Source organism: Artibeus jamaicensis, unplaced genomic scaffold, assembly GCF_021234435.1.
Source record: "Artibeus jamaicensis isolate MK-2021 breed Jamaican fruit bat unplaced genomic scaffold, CSHL_Jam_final contig_444, whole genome shotgun sequence".
Classification (NCBI taxonomy): Eukaryota; Metazoa; Chordata; class Mammalia; order Chiroptera; family Phyllostomidae; genus Artibeus; species Artibeus jamaicensis.
Window position 1 is genome coordinate 1,435,394 of NW_026521831.1, and position 15,623 is coordinate 1,451,016.

Sequence of the window (15,623 nt, forward strand, 5' to 3'; positions counted from 1 at the left end):
ATGCTACGGGTTTGTTTGGGTGCGGGTAGTTGCCGTCACCCTCCTCCCCAGCCACCCGAATGAGCCAACAACCTCAGTACAAGCAGCGACTTCGCTGGGTAGACCCAGGGTGTGGGCAGACCCAGGGTGTGGGCAGACCCAGGGTGCGGACAAACAGCCGGCCGCTTCTTTCCAAACGACCACTCTGAGACATCTACGTTCGCGGGAGACCTAAGTTGGACACTGGAACTGGAGGTGGCCGTGACACCGCGAATTCACCGGGCGCTGGACTGCAGTGTCCAGCCCTGCAGTGTCCCGGCCTAGGTCTCACGTCCTTCTAGTTAAAGGTGGGTCCACGTTTCCAAAGGTCGCTCCGGTTAAATCCCGGAGCCCTGGTTAAATCCCGCCGCAAAGCTGTGACTGCCGGGCGGCCCCGAAGCCCCAGGACGGCCGGAGCTGCTCCAACCCCCATGCTCCCCGGGAACCGAAACCCGGTGTCGGGTCTGCTCCCGCACCCAGAGGGCGGGTCCTTGAAGGGCTGTACGAACCGCCCGGATACCCTCTGCGCAGGCGCGGCCGCCGCAATCTCGGCGGCGCACTGGCTCACCGCTCGCCCCGCCCCCAGCCTTCCCAGAATCCCGGCCTCCCTACGGCGAGTGGCGAGGTCCGATCCTGCCGGGAGTCAAGAGCCGGGACGCAGGGGCGGGGCGGCGCGCTGAGGTCAGCGCGGCGACGGCCGGCCCCGCAGTGGTTGGCTGCACTCGCGCTGGCCGCGCCCTGGTTGGCTGCGGGCCGCGGGGCTGCGCCGCCGGGTCGGGACCAGGGTCGGAGCTGGGGCGCCGGTCCGGCTCGCGCAGCGCTCGGGTCCGCTGCTGTACGGAGCGGTGGCGGCGAGGAGGGCGCGGCCGCGGGCGGGGCTGAGGCGAGCAGGCGGGGCGGGCCGCGTCGGGCTTGGAGGGCGGCGGCGCCGAGGGGAGGAGACCGGTCCATGGACCCGCGGGGCCCGGCGACCCAGACGCTGCGCCGCCGGGACCGAGCTCAAGATGTCGGCCTAGTCCGGGGCGCGACGACGCGGACGGGGCGGCAACGAGGTGCTGCCAAGGCTCGCGGCCGCTGGGTCCCCGAGGGCTCGCCCTGACGGACTGGCCGAGCGGGAGGTGAGAGGCGGGCGCGTGAGGAGCGGGCCGCGCGGCACCATGTCGGCCACGGTGCGGCTCAAGAAGCTGGAGCAGCTGCTCCTGGACGGGCCCTGGCGCAACGAGAGCGCCCTGAGCGTAGAGACGCTGCTTGACGTGCTCATCTGCCTGTACACGGAGTGCAGCCACTCGGCCCTGCGCCGCGACAAGTACGTGGCCGAGTTCCTCGAGTGGGGTAAGTGCACGCGCGCCTGACCCTCAGCTCCCCAGCCAGCCTGGCTTCCTCCCCACCCTGCCGCCTCCTCCACGCCGCCCTCCCTCACGCTTCCTTCCACACGCTGCCTGGTTTTTCTCTGGCCGCTGCGATCCCTTCGCGGCTCTCGGTCCCTCCCTGCGCTTTTCGGCCTTCGCACATCCGCGTTCGGTCGTCCCGCCCCCTCATCCTGCCCCTAGGAGCTACATCCTTCGTCACCCCCGTCCCCCCGCCCCAGGCCATCGCCCCTGCTGCTTCCTAGACCCACCCTTCGAGTCTGGATATCATTTCCTGCAGCCTTGCCTGGGATATCCGCCCCCGCCCCCCGCTCCCCGCTCGGGGTTCGGAATCAGCGCCGAGGGCCCCGCACACGCTCCGCTGGCTTGCGGGGGCAGCCGCTGCGCTTTCCCAGCCGCTTCCCGCGCCGCCCGTGGGCCCCCTAGCCTGGATGCGTCTCCTAGGTGACAGCCAGTCTACGTCCCCTGCACTGTAGCACCGCCCAGGCAGCTTTAAGGTTAAAAGTCCTATTTTGAGTACACTCTACAAGAGCAAATTGATTTTTTCTTTGTGATTGCAACAGATACCTGTGACATTTGGGGGGTAGTTGGAATTGTCTGTACGTGGAAGTCGTTTAAAAACTTTATCCATCCGATCTTTGCGTGCCATCTCCAATTCCTTCAAGGGCCTAAAATGGTGTAATCGTTGATCAGCGAACCTGTAAAGCTCGATTAGGGCACAGGTTTGCTGAAGCCTTGTAATGACCATTGGAACCTGGAAGGCAGGGTAGAGTGAAAGCCTGTGGGAGCCCTGTCAGGGCCCTCAGTCACCTGAAGCTGGCGAGACTAGTGCTGCCGGCGCTCAGGCCACACCTGTGAACATGTCCCTGGGTCGTCGGTGCCATTGGGCTGGACTGCAATCGGAACCAGTCGTTTCTACCCTTTGGGCCGATAGAGCGGACCTTTACCTGAGGAAACACATCAGTGCGTTTTCTGCAGCAAGGTCTCCTGCTCGGCGGAAGTGGTCACTGGAACTGGAAGTTCGTTTCCAGGTTAAAATTTTAAGTGGCTGTATTCCGGAGAGGGCTTCTGGGTTTTCTCCCGACGGGTCGCCAGGATGCCTGCGAGGGTGGCCTGCGGCTTCCTGCAGCGGGGAGCTCGGTCCGGGTGGGTGGGTACCCACAGTGCAAGTGAAAGGGGGCGTTCGCTTCCTGGGGTCCTTGGTCAGTGAGCTGATCTGCTGCTGAATCATTTGCTGGCCTCGCAGTCAGTGTGAAAGCGAGGTCTCCGGTGCCAGTTACTCTGAGCCTGTGGGGACTGTGCTTGCCATTCCTCTGTGAGCGTGTGCCCTCCCTCCAGCCCAGAGGTCCGTCCGCAGTCAGGCTCGCCTCCGTAGGGCTGTTCGTGGAAGCACGACTGAGAGGAGGGAGCGGGGCGAGTGGAGGGAAGGCCTTGCTGGAGAGCTGCGAGCCGCCATCCTGGACAGGGCTTGACCCGGAGGCTGGGGCAGCCCCTTGGCCACTCTGTGGACAGGTGGGCTCCAGCATGTGTAGGGGTCTTATTTTTAGGAGGCTTGACCTTCCCCGATCTAAACTGGAGCTGCGTGCTGTTAAGACAGAAGTATTCTCAAAATTGCATTTTGGTTCTCTGGGAGCTATAAAAAGAAATACATTACATTATTCTGAGGCCTTAATTTGCACAGCAGTGTGAACTTACTTTTAATGTTCACAAGTTTAGATGAAGACGGGTCCTAAACTGCGGGTGGCATCCCAGTGAAACATGCGTGCTCTGGGAGCAGGGCAGGCCACGCCGAGGTGGCAGCGGCGGCCACGGTGTGGTACGTGGCCATCGCTGCCTGTGCCTGGAGTGCCTGGCGATGATTGGAAGGCGTGCACTGGTCTTTCCAGCACAACTGTTTGTGGGGCGTCAGGAGGGCCCCCACGACTCCTGCTCAGGAAACGCGCGGGTGGGCCTCTGTGGGAACCGCATTTGGGGGTCACCTTCTGTGTGGCGCTTGGGCGCTTGGACACGTGCGTCCTGTCACGCACCCCTCCCCACTTTCCAGGCTTGCTGGGTGTCTAGTGACAATTCTGTGGAATTCTTGAAACTTAGTTTAAAAAATAGTATATTCAGCTCAGATTTGGAGACTTACTGGGAAGTCTTTGGGGAAGTCTGGAATGACTAGGTGACAATTTTTTTACATTTTAGAAGACTTTCTGGCCCTCGTTTTCTTATTTCCACGGTGATTGCTTATGGCCAGAGTCAGCCTAGCTTCTTTGTGGGCTTTTGTCTTTCATTTTCCCTTCATTGTGTTTAGAATAGTTTGATTAGTTTCCTCTGTTAGACCACAGACCTTAATTAAAAAGTTAGAAATACTCTGCTTATGTGTGTATATCTTTAAGCTATTTTTTCTTTTTTTTTAAAATTAATTTTTAAGCTATTTTTTAAAAAATATTTTATTTATTTATTTTTCGAGAGAGGGGAAGGGAAGGAGAAAGAGTGGGAGAGAAACATCAGTGTGTGGTTGCCTCTCGTGAGTCCCCTGCTGGGAACTGGCCTGCAACCCAGGCATGTGCCCTGACTGGGAATCGAACCACGATACTCTGGTTCGCAGCCCACACTCAATCCACTGAGCTACGCCAGCCAGGGATAAGCTATTTTTTAATGGAAGTTTGATACTGTTTGAAGCAGAGGACAGGAAACACTGAAATTTCAACAAGTGAACAAATGTGGACACCTACAATGAGGCCAACTTGTTCTTTCATCTCTGTTATATAAAAAGTGCTTTTGCGGGTGTTAGATACATAACGTGACTTGAATGTCATGGCTGCTGCAGCACTTGGACAGGGCTGCTGTTCGGCCCTGGGTGGCCCTCTGCACTGCCCCGTGGCCTGCAGGGCCGCTGGGGGTCCCGGGGCCGGGGGGGGCGGGGGAAGAGGCACACCTCCCAGAGGCTGGCCGGGGCCTCCCCTCTCACCCAGATGCGCCTCCTCTGTAAGGAGGGGAATTAACTTTTCAAGCCGCCTGTTCCATTTCCTCCTTGGTGCTCTTTCCCGTTGCGGTTGCGACAGCACCTGCTCAGAGTTCTCCTCGACGGGAGCTCCTAGATCTGTCAGTGTGGGCGACTCAGTGCTGGGGCAGGTGGGCGACTGCCGAGGCAGTCAGTTCAGGCTTCACAGATGGCATTAAACGTCTCAAGATGTGCCTTAACCTTAATCGTTTTTCCAGCTAGGATGTTTGCATAACATGGGACATTAAAAAAAAGTCTTACTTTTAGAGAGAGGGGAAGGGAAGGAGAAAGAGAGGGAGGGAAACATTGACCCGTGGACCGTGCCCCAGTGGGGTGGAGCCCACAACCCAGGCCTGTGTCCCGACCAGGAGTGACCTTTCTGTTCCTGGGGTGACGCCCAGCTGACTGAGCCACACTGATGAGGGCTTGGGGATGCTTTTTTTAAATAACAGATTTGAGAAACTTCTTTTGAATAATAAGATCTAAATTGCAGGGAAATACTGGGATTGCACCATAAGATTGAGGGTAACGCTATTTGAAACGTACACAGACAGGGAGGACGTGGCCTGAGATGCGACCAGTGAGACTGCGTGGTGCTGCCCACTGGGCTTCCCCTTTCTCTCCTGAACCCTCTCATTGGCAGTCAGACTGTAAAGCGAACGGCAGTGTCTGTGAAACACAGACCTTCACAGAAGGAAACCGGAGCTGGCGTGAGCTGTCTCGCTGCAGGGCAACGACGGTGCGCAACCTGAAAAGCTGGGCGCGTGCGGTGAGCTGCTCTTCAGAATGTGAATGCACAGGTGCACATAGGTAGAACCTCACCTCCTGGGGGTTGGCAGGTGGCTCCCTTTGCCTTTGCCTGCCTTCTGCTGCAGCCCTTAGCATCCTTGGAATTCCCTCCCGTCTGCTGACGTGGGTGCAGTGATCAGGCAGACAGACGGGACTGTTAATTTGAAACTGTATTTATTAAGTACGGCCAGACTGTTGAGTGCTGTTCTTGGTAAAGAGGCAAAGAGTGTCTTTTCAGACTAATAAATAAGGGTCTTGCTGGCAGAAACCAAAAACGGGTTTTTGAGCTTTTTTTGAATCGAAGGGGATAAAAATAAGAGGAAATTTTGAAAGAATTAAAAAAACAAAGCCTATATTTACATCACTCTAATCCCTATAACATAGCACCCATTTAGTCTCTGTCTCGAGTTTAAGTTTGATTCTTAGATTCTTAGAATGTTCCAGAGCGTGTTGCAGTATGTTAAAATTACCTTTTCTTAATACACTATTTTTTATTGTATTTTTTCCATTACCATTTATCCTCCAATATCCTCTTCCACCTCCACCCATTCCCCTCCCCCCATAATCTGAAGTTGTCTTACATGTGCCCTGGCTGGTGTGGCTCAGTGGATTCAGCATGGGCTGCGAACCAAAGTGTCAAAGTGTCGCTGGTTTTATTCCCAGTCAGGGCACATGCCTGGGTTGCAGACCAGGTCCCCAGTAGGGGGCGCCTGAGAGGCAAACACACATTGATGTTTCTCCCTTCTTCTGCCCCTTCCCCTCTCTAAAAATAAATTAATAAAATCTTTTTTAAAAAGTTACCTTAAGTGTGTGTGAGAAGCTTGCTTAAATGAAAATGGACTAAGAGGGAAAAATACTTTCATTAGATGTAAAGTCACGGATATTTTGACAGTATGAAATACCCATATTAAAATTCTGTGTGTAATTTTATGTAATGATTTTTGTTTAAAGCGATACTCACTGTTTGTGTTGTCATTGGGTGGATATCTAACAGCCAAGCCATGTAGGATACAGTTAATTCCTTGTCTTAGGAAGGACAGGGAATTTGTTTTCGGTGGCATGAGTTAGTTTCTGTCCTTTAGCCCAGATGCCCACGTGTAGCTGTGAACTTGGCCTGGTTTTCAGTGGAACTCCCCCAGCGCAGGCAGACCCCTCGCTGATCTGATCGCGGCCTCCCGCCCCTCGCAGAGCCTTTGGCGTCCCAGCTGCCACCTTCTCTGCGAGCCTGCTGGGCAGGCCTTCATCCTTCTCCGCGGTCTCCACCATTAGGCCCTCCTGGAGTCCGCCTTCCTCCTCCTGGTGGAGTAGGTCCGCCAGGGTCTGAAATACCTCTCCCCCTCCCACTGGACTGACAATTTGCCTGGGTGTTGAATTCTAGGTTAGAAACCGTTTTTTTCCTCAGAAGTTTGAAAGCGTTGGCGCTGGTGCTGTCTGCGCTGCGTAGGCTGTGAGCCCCGGGCGCGGGCCGCAGGTGCGCTGGCTTGTTTGCTCTCTGGGAGCGGCAGGGCCCTTCTCTGCACCCCCAGTGCCCCGCGTGGGCCCTCAGATTCCGGACACTTCCCTGTGTTGTTCTGTGAGAGCCCTCCTCTGATTTCTCCATTCTAGCCTTCGTGGTCTCCTGCTAGTCTGGTGTTGGACCTTCTGGAGTGTTCTGCTAGTTTTCTTTTCTCATACCTTTTTCCATCCTTTTATCTTCGTCCTGATTTTTCTGGGAGAGGCCCTCAACTTTATCTTCTGGTCCTTACATTGAAGTTTTATTTCTACCGTCATATGTTTCATTTCTAAGTGCATTTGTTTTCAGTATTTTATTTTGTAACACTGTTTTTCTTCCGTGTTTTATTTCTACCGTCATATGTTTCATTTCTAAGTGCATTTGTTTTCAGTATTTTATTTTGTAACACTGTTTTTCTTCCATGAAGATAGTGCACTTTAACAGCATGTCTTCTTGTTTATGATTTTTCTTGGATACACATGTATGTTTTGTGGCTATTTCCTTTGTTTCCCCTTGTTTTCTCTGTTGCTTCTGAGTCCTTTTGCTCCTGCTTTCCACTTTGGTCTCTGTCTTTGGTTTCAGAAGCCTCTGACCAGATCTCTGCTGGTTATTGGCTGTCTTTCCATACTTACGAGTGGGCTGAAGGGGGAATCTCTCTGCATGGGCGAACTTCAAATGTTGCATCCCACCTTTGGAAATAGGATGGGGACCTTGCCAACCTGAGGGGCTACTACCAGAAGTTGCCACAGTAGATCTTTGTTTTGGGCTTGTTGGTTTCTCCAGAGAGGGGTCTCTCTCCTGCCTGGGTGGTGGAGCGTAGTGCAGTGCCTGCCGGGCTGTCAGCTCTCTGGGCAGGTGGGGTAAAGGCGGGGAAGGGGGCTGCGGGGTGGGGGTGGCTGGCTGGAGGGCGCCTGGGGCCATAGTAGCTTCTCCTGCAGGCTGGGAGGCAGGCCTGGTTCCTGCTCATCACTGTTCAGACCCTCAGAGGTCCTGGTGCTACAGGTAGTTCCCCGCCTTCTTACTCCCGCCTCGCGCAGTTAGCTTTTGCTTTTCTAGCTTTGCTTTCCCCACTGTGCAAAATTACGTTGACATTTCTGGTCAGCTCTCATCTGTCATACGTTAGTTCAGGTATTTTTCAAGGATGTGCCAGGCACTGTGGAAAGGTGAACTCAGCAGAGGAGAGGTGACCAGGTTTCCACTGCCGCCACTCACAGTTGTGGGCTGCGTTTCGGGGACGACTCGGAGGGTGCAGCGGCAGTGGGGTCTGTGCACTCCACCCCCTGGAAGTCACCCCACCCTTCATCTCTGCCGTCAGAACGTGCAGTGCGTTGTCTCTGGTTTGGATGTGCTGCTGTTTCTGTTCTTACCAGTCAGAAACGTTGCCCCCCGACCCCAAGGAGAAGGGAGAAGAGGGAGGACGGGAGCACGAGCTGGTCTCCACTAACTGCGAGACGCTGAAGCGAGGGCGGAGGGGAGAAGGGCACGCTGGCTGTTCTGGAAGCAGACAGGTGGGTGCTGCACTGTCCTTCCTGGGGCCGTCTCTCCGGGCGGCAGGCGACGCGGTGTGCGGTGGGCACACAGTGTACAGATGTCTGTCGTCATGGGCGTTTGTGACTCAGGACTGCGGCGTGCAGGGTCTTTGTCTTCCTCGACGTGACTCGCAGCCGGCCTTGTCCCACGCCAAAGCTTCTGGTGTGCCGGGGGGACAGGGAACTCCCCCGCCCCTCCTAAGTTTCTAAAAGCGCAGACGACAGGAGTGAAATGTGGAGGTCAGTGGGCTCCGCTGACCCCGGACTACACTCTGAGGCTGTGCTTTGACCCGTTCTGGGGGAAGGACCAAATTGAAATCATTGAATTTCTGTCATTGGTTTAAAAAGTTTAAATCAGGGCCTGAGTTTGCTTTTTTAACTTGAAACAGCATTTGTGTTGATTCATTTCATAATTAATGGGTGTGTAGAGATTCTTAAAACATAATTGTGCAGCTCTGTCACAAATGGGTTTGTTTCTTTTCTAACACTAAGTATTTGAAATTAGGTTGCATGTTCTTATGTAAACTAACAAGCCACCTTTCCAATGTACCTTTCCAGTGAGTGGGGACCCGGGGTTGGAGGGCCGCCGTCCCAGGTGTGGGAGTCACCGGGAGCGCCGTTTCCGGTCTCACCGGTTGGTGACTGTATGTTCAAGGGCGGCGTTTACCCTGGAGTGTGAGCACAAGAAATGCTTCAGGCAAAACTTGAGGCATTGCTATGGTTTCATGTAACCAAAGTGATAAGCCTGGATATGTTTTCTTTTACAAATATTTGATTGTTTTTTCAAAAAGCAAGATTTGTGTTTGTGAAGTTTCGATAATCCTTGTGAAATAATATGTTAAGAGGGTTATTGAACAAAAACCAGTTGTCAGCAATAGGAGTGTAACGTAAATTGAATTACACAACTGAGTTTGTTTATTTTAGTGGAGAGGAAAGGTTTCTTTGCCATTTTCAATCAGTTACCAGATGATTTCTTTTCTCTTTTTTTACTTCTTGGTCCTGGCTTTATACACGGTTTGCCTGTTGACACAGTGTAACTCGGGGTTTTAGTGCACAGAGCTGTGCCGCCCGTCTCCACTGTTTAATCCCAGGACCTTTCCACCCACTCAGAGAAGCCCTGTCCCCTTTCACTACCACCCCGCCCCCGTCCCCCCAGCTCTCACCAGCCCCTTGTCTACTTTTATTACACATTTGCCTGTTCTGGACATTTCATGTAATGGAATCGTGTGGTCTGTGGTCTTTCGTGCCTGGATTCTTTTCACTTAACATGTTGTTTTCAAAGATGCATCTGTTTGTATCTCATTACCTTTATTGGCAAATAACACTCTGCTGGGTGAATGGTGCATGCTCTGAGCATCTCTTTGTTGGTTGGTGGACCTTTGGGTTGTCTCCGCTTTTTAGCTGTCATGACCAGCGCTGCTGTGGGCGCTGACGTGCAGGTGTCTGTGTGGACGTTTTCGTTCTTCCCCGGGACCCATGCCTGGGTGTTGCTCAGTCACCTGGAGCTGCTGCACAGGTTGACACGCCCACCCAGGTCTAAGGGCTCCAGTTCCTCCACATCCTCCCCGACACTTGTTACTGTTTGTCTTTTTACTCTAGTCATTGGAGATACCCTTGTGGTTTTGATTTGCTTCTCCTTAAAGGCTGAGGATATTGACATTTTTTCTTGTGTTTATTGGTTATTTGAATATCTTTATAGAAATGTCTATTCAATTCCTTTGCTCATTCTTTTGTGTTGTCTTTTTGTTGCTGAGTTCTAAGAATTCTTCATATATTCTGGATGCAAGTCCTTCATCAGATGTAAGATTTGCAAATATTTTCTCCAGTTCTATCTATTGTTGTTTTGCTTTCTTGATGGTTCCCTTTGGAGCAAACATTTTTTTAATTCTGGTGAAATCCAGTTAGACTTTTCTTTTGTGGCTTTTGTTGTCATGTCTAAGACTACATTGCCAAGTCCAAGGTCGCAGAGCTCTCTCTGCCTGTAAGGGAGCCACATCCACTCCTTTGCTTGTGGGTGTTCTGCTGCCCAGCACCCCTTATTGAAGACACTGCTCCTTCCCCTCGGCTGGTCCTTGTCAAATCGGCCGGCCACGTGTGCGCAGGTAGCTCATCTCTGGGCTCTCATCTCTGTCCCCTTGTGCCTGCGCTTCCTCAGGCCAGCACCGCAGTCCCGATTTCTGTCTCGTTGCTCTGGGTTGTGAGTTCTCCAACTCTGCTCTTTTTCGGGGTTGTTTTGGCTATTCTGGGTTCCTTGAATTTCCGTGTAAGTGTTGGGATCAGCTTGTCAGTGTCTGTAAAGAAGCCCGCTGGGGCTGGGGGGCTGCATCCCCTCACTCCGCTTTCGGTATGGGGAGTGTGGCGGTCTTCACGAGATTGCCTTTCTGTTGTCTTCAGTTCTCTCTGTACCTTAAATACTTGTTCACAAATGTTTGTGGTTTTTAGCCCTTGCTGGTGTGGCTCAGTTAATTGAGTGCTGGCCTGTGAACCAGAGGGTTGCAGGTTCGATCCCCAGCCAGGGCACATGCCTGGCACAGTCCAGGTCCCTGGGAGGGTGTGTGTGTGAGGCAACCACACACCGAGGTTTCTTTCCTTCTTTTTCTCCCTCCCTTCTCCCTGCTCTAAAAATAAATAAATAAAACATTTTAAAGAGTGTTTGCCATTTTCAGAGTTTAACTCAAGTGTTTTTACTGTTTTATTGTGGTAAAACTTCTATGACAAAGTTTGTGGTTTTAACTGATTGTCCGACTAGGTTGTGGTAACTGCATTTACAAGGCAAGTGAAAGACCTGCATCACTTTTGTTAACTTACTGCTGAGGTGGGGGGGGGTGCTTTTAATGGGATTGTTTTCTTAATCTCATTTTTGGATTGTTCATTGCAAATGTATACAAATACCATTATCTTTTTATATTGATCTTGTATCCTGAAAAGTTGCTGAACTCATTTATTCTGATAGTGTTTTTAGTGGATTTCTTAGGGTTTTTTTAAATTTATTTTTTTATTGATTATGCTGTTACAGTTGTTCTATTCCCCACTTCATTCCCCTCCACCCTCCCCCCTGTCCCCACCATTACCCCCCTTTAGTTTATGACCATGTGTCTCAAGTTCTTTAGATTCTATATTTCCCATACTATTCTTGCCCCCCCATCTATTTTCTATCTACTGCCTATGCTACTTATTTTCTGTACCTTCTCCTCCCTTCTCCTCCTCCCACTCCCCTGTTGCTAACCCTCCTTGAGATCTTCATTTCTATGTTTCCACTCCTGATCTAGCTGTCCTTTTAGTTTGCTTTTGTTTTAGGTGTGGTTGTTAATAACTGTGAGTTTGTTGTCCTTTCACTGTTCATGTTTTTTTAACTTCTTTTTCTTCGATAAGTCTCTTTAACATTTCATATAGTAAGGGCTTGGTGATGATGAACTCCTTGAATTTGATCTTATCTGAGGAGCACTTTCTCTGCCCTTCCATTCTAAATGAAAGCTTTGCTGGATAGAGCAATCTTGGTTGTAGGTCTTTGGATTTCATGACTTGGAATACCTCTTTCCAGCCCCTTCTTGCCTGTAAGGTCTCTTTTGAGAAATCCGCTGACAGTCTGATGGGGACTCCTTTGTAGATGACTGTCCCCTTAGCTGTTGCTGCTTCTAGGATTCTCTCCTTCATTTTAAGCTTGGCTAATGTAATGATGATGTGCCTTGGTGTGTTTCTTCTTGGGTCCAACTTCTTTGGGACTCTCTGAGCTTCCTGGATTTCCAGGAAGTCTATTTCCTTTGCCAGATTGGGGAAATTCTCCTTTATTATTTGTTCAAATAAGTTTTCCACTGGTGGCTGTGCCTTTCCCCCTTCTGGTACCCCTATAATTCGGATGTTGGAGCGTTTAAAGATGTCCTGGAGGTTCCTAAGACTCTCCTCGTTTATTTGAATTCTTGCTTCTTCATTCTTTTCTGTTTGGCCATTATTTGCTTTCTTCTGGTCCGCTCCATTGATTTGAGTCCCAGTTTCCTTTTCATCGCTATTGGTGTCCTGTGCAATTCCATTCATTTCAATTAGTTTCGCCTTCATATGTATATCTAATTTGTAGCTATAATCAACCAGTTGTGAGGATCCTGATGACCAGTGTTTTAAACTGTGCGTCTGAGAGTTTTGCTATTTCTTCATCACTTAGATTTATAGGCTCTGGGGCTTTGAGATCTTCTTGAGCCATTTTTGGTCTGTTTGCGCCCGTTAAGTATGAGGAGCGGAGCCTTGGACTCCCAGGTCGCTGGGTTGTGACGCTGTATGTGGAGGTGGGGTCAGAACGGGGAAATGGCCGTGCCCTCCGCCGCCTCTTGCTGCTGGGGCTGCTGGCTCTCGTCCAATCGCCCACTCCCTCGCTTGTCTATCCACACACGAATGTGCAACCACAGTCAACCCGCAGCCCTGCTCCCTCGCTGTTTCCCTGCAGTCACTCGCTGAGTTGCCCACCAGGTCCAACTCTGCACCTGGATTCCGTGCGCCTGAGTCCGTCTGACCGAGTTTTCCTGTGCAACCCCTCACCAGCCGCTGGTTTCGCCTCTCTTACCAGTCAGGCTGAAGAATTTGTTGTTATCAGACTTCTGAAAAGTTCAATTTTCTGTGTTCTGGCTGTGTTTTCTGTTGCTAATATTTAGTTGTCTCTAAACTTGGTTGTGTAAGGAAGCACGGCGTCTCCACCTATGCCTCCATCTTGGCGGAAGTCCCATTTCTTAGGATTTTTATATAGAAAATTACATCTCCTTGGGTGATGGGCTCGCTCCTCTCTCTCCAATTTGGATGCCATTTCTTCTTGTTGCCCGATGGCTGTGGCCCAACCCCCCAGTGCCACGTGCAGTTGGAGTGGGCATTCGGGTCTTGTTCCTGGCCTGGGGAGAAGGCCCCTCTTCCACCACGGAGTGCGGTGTGCTGCGGGTCTCTCGGGTCCTGCTGACCAGGCTGAGGGTCCCTTCTGTTCCGACTTCACCTGCTGAGTGTTTCTCTTAACCACTCTTTTGGCATCCACGGAGGCAGTCCCGTGGCTTTTGTTTCTTATTCTCCCGATGTGAGGCTGACATTGACTGGTTTCTGTGTGTCGAACCGACCGTGCACTCAGGGACGGGTTGCACCAGAGTCGGGACCGCGGTGCACAGCTCTTTCTCTGTGTTGCTGGGTCTGGTTTGCTAGTTCTTTGTTGAGGGTTTTTGCATCTATATTTATAAGAAATAATGGTCTGCAATTTTCTCCTTGGATGTCTTTGTCTGGTTTGGGTATGAGGGTAATGCTGGCCTCATAGGATGAGTGAGGAAGTGTTCTGTCTTCTGCTTTGTTGAGAGTTTGTATTAACTCTTAAAATTAGTATCAGCTCTTTAAAGGCTCAGTAGCGTTCACCTGTGCAGCCATCCAGATTTTGTATTTTTGTGGCTGGTGTTTTGGTTACTAGTGAATAATCAGTCTCTGCGCTTGCAGATCTTTTCTAGTTCTCTGTGCTTCCGTGGGTCAGTTTGGGCGGTTTCTGTCGTTCCCGGACTCGGTCTGCTTCACCCGGCGTCTGGTTTGCTGGAGCGCAGTTCCTCAGAGCGTTTCTTGGGTCACGTCGACTTCTTCACAATCAGTGGTAACATCTCCTCTTTCATCTCAGTTCTAGCAACTGAAGTCCCTGTGGCCCCCATTAAAAATGGCAGAAGTTACAAACTCTGTCTTACTCATGTTTTATCACGATAAGAAAGTGGCTGCAAGGAGAGGCAGTGCGACCCCTGCATGTTCTGGAGGGGGACTGCTGTGGTGCGCCCCGCTCGCCTGGCAGCACGTCCCACAGCCCTTGGGCGTCCCAGCGTCTGGGCCTCCAGGCAGGCGTCGGGCTGGCAGTGCATGGGGGCTGCTGGCAGAACGCGCCTGGCTTCTGGAGATTCTCCACGGAGGATTCATAATTTCTTTTGCATCCACTATATCGTTAGTTTTTCTTTAAAAATTCCTCTCCAGACATGTCTTGAGTAGGGTCCCTTAACTTTGAACTTCAGAGTGGTTTGTGGGGGACAGCCTCAGAGGGGCCACGTCCATCTGTGGTCCTCCGTGGTTTAGGGTCACCGCTCACACCAGCCGCACATCAGTAAATCTCAGAACTGACGTAGGGCGGCGCTCTTTTTATTTTAAGTGGTTTTAACAATTGTAGAAGTGCGCTCATGATTAAATAAATTCTAGCAGCTCAGACGGGTCCGCTGTGGAAAGTGACAGTCTTCTTCTCCCAGTTGTGCTATAAACTCTTGACTTTCTTCTTATTTTAGAGCATACTCTGGACATGAAAGTTGAAAATGGAGCATTGATTTAAGAAATTTTTAATGTAAAAAAAGTAAATTTGTATTATTTCAGAATGTTATGAAAAGTTCACATTGAAATATCATTATTTCATGTCGAGTATTGTGATTTTTGCTCTTGCTGGACTATTGATTTTTGTATTGACATACGTAATGCTGTTGAGTCATGCTTGTATTCCCAGAATAAAGCGCACTTACCCATGCACATTATTTTCTGGTGGGACAGTTGAATCTCTTGTACTCGTGTTTTATTTATTAATTTTTAATTTATATTCTCAGTTGAGTAGTCTGTGATTTGAACTTTTGTATGTTATCTTTGGAATATTTTGGTATCAGAGTTATGATAGGATTTTGTGAAAAATTCTGAAGCTTCCATTTTTGCGTTTAAGATTATTTTATAGGCCCTGGCTGGTGTATCTCAGGGGATTGAGTGTCAGCCTGTGAACCAAAGGGTCGCTGGTTGGATTCCCAGTTGGGGCACATGCCTGGGTGGCAGGCCAGGTCCCCTGTAGGGGGCACATAAGAGGCAACCACACACTGATGTTTCCCTCTCTTTCTCCGTCCCTTTCTCCAGCAAATGAACTTCAAATGTTTTTAAAAATGAAGCCTGGTGCAGAGAAATGCAACTTGTGTTTCACTCTTCTGGAGGTGTTCTCCAGCCCCGTATGGAAAGGGGGTGAGAGGGGGTGAAAGGGAGTCTGTGGGGAAGCGGTGAGCAGGCAGAGCGGGCGGCAGACCTTCACAGGTGGGGTTGGAGGTGCTGCCGGAGGTGGGGTCACAGGTGGGGACGGGTGTTCCTGATCGGATTCGGGGTGGGTGCCTGTTACGCAGGAGGCTGATGTTGCCCGTCACGTCACCCTGCGGAGTGTGCGCGGACACTGTCCCAGCCCATAGAACTGCTTTACGACCCAGAAGGGGCGCCAGCGGTCCTCGCAGCGGCTCGGGGTGGACGCCCTGGGCCACGGAGCCGGCCGTCAGGCCCAGATGCACTTCCAGGGGGAGAACTACCATGTGGTGTGGGGCGCGCACTCGTAGCGATCGGGAGTTGGCTTTCCTGGTCTGAGTGTTTGTGAAAGGAAACTCAGTTTTCTCACGTCTTGGCCTGGCGTCATGAAGTAGTTGGTGACCCAGGTGTGAGAGTGT

At 51.3% G+C, this 15,623-nt stretch overlaps 1 protein-coding gene across 2 annotated transcripts in view; it reads left to right on the top strand.

Moving 5' to 3' along the window:
- Positions 1–738: 738 nt before the first annotated feature.
- Positions 739–15,623, top strand: part of CDC42BPB (CDC42 binding protein kinase beta) — an 81,817-nt gene continuing 66,932 nt past the window's right edge. Inside the window, exon 1 of one of the 2 annotated variants that reach the window (XM_053665959.1) lies at positions 739–1,350. In XM_053665959.1, the coding sequence (XP_053521934.1) occupies positions 1,176–1,350 (175 nt within the window). In that variant the 5' untranslated portion in view covers positions 739–1,175. The remainder of the gene's footprint in view (positions 1,351–15,623) is intronic. The other variant, XM_053665958.1, reaches the window with a different exon arrangement.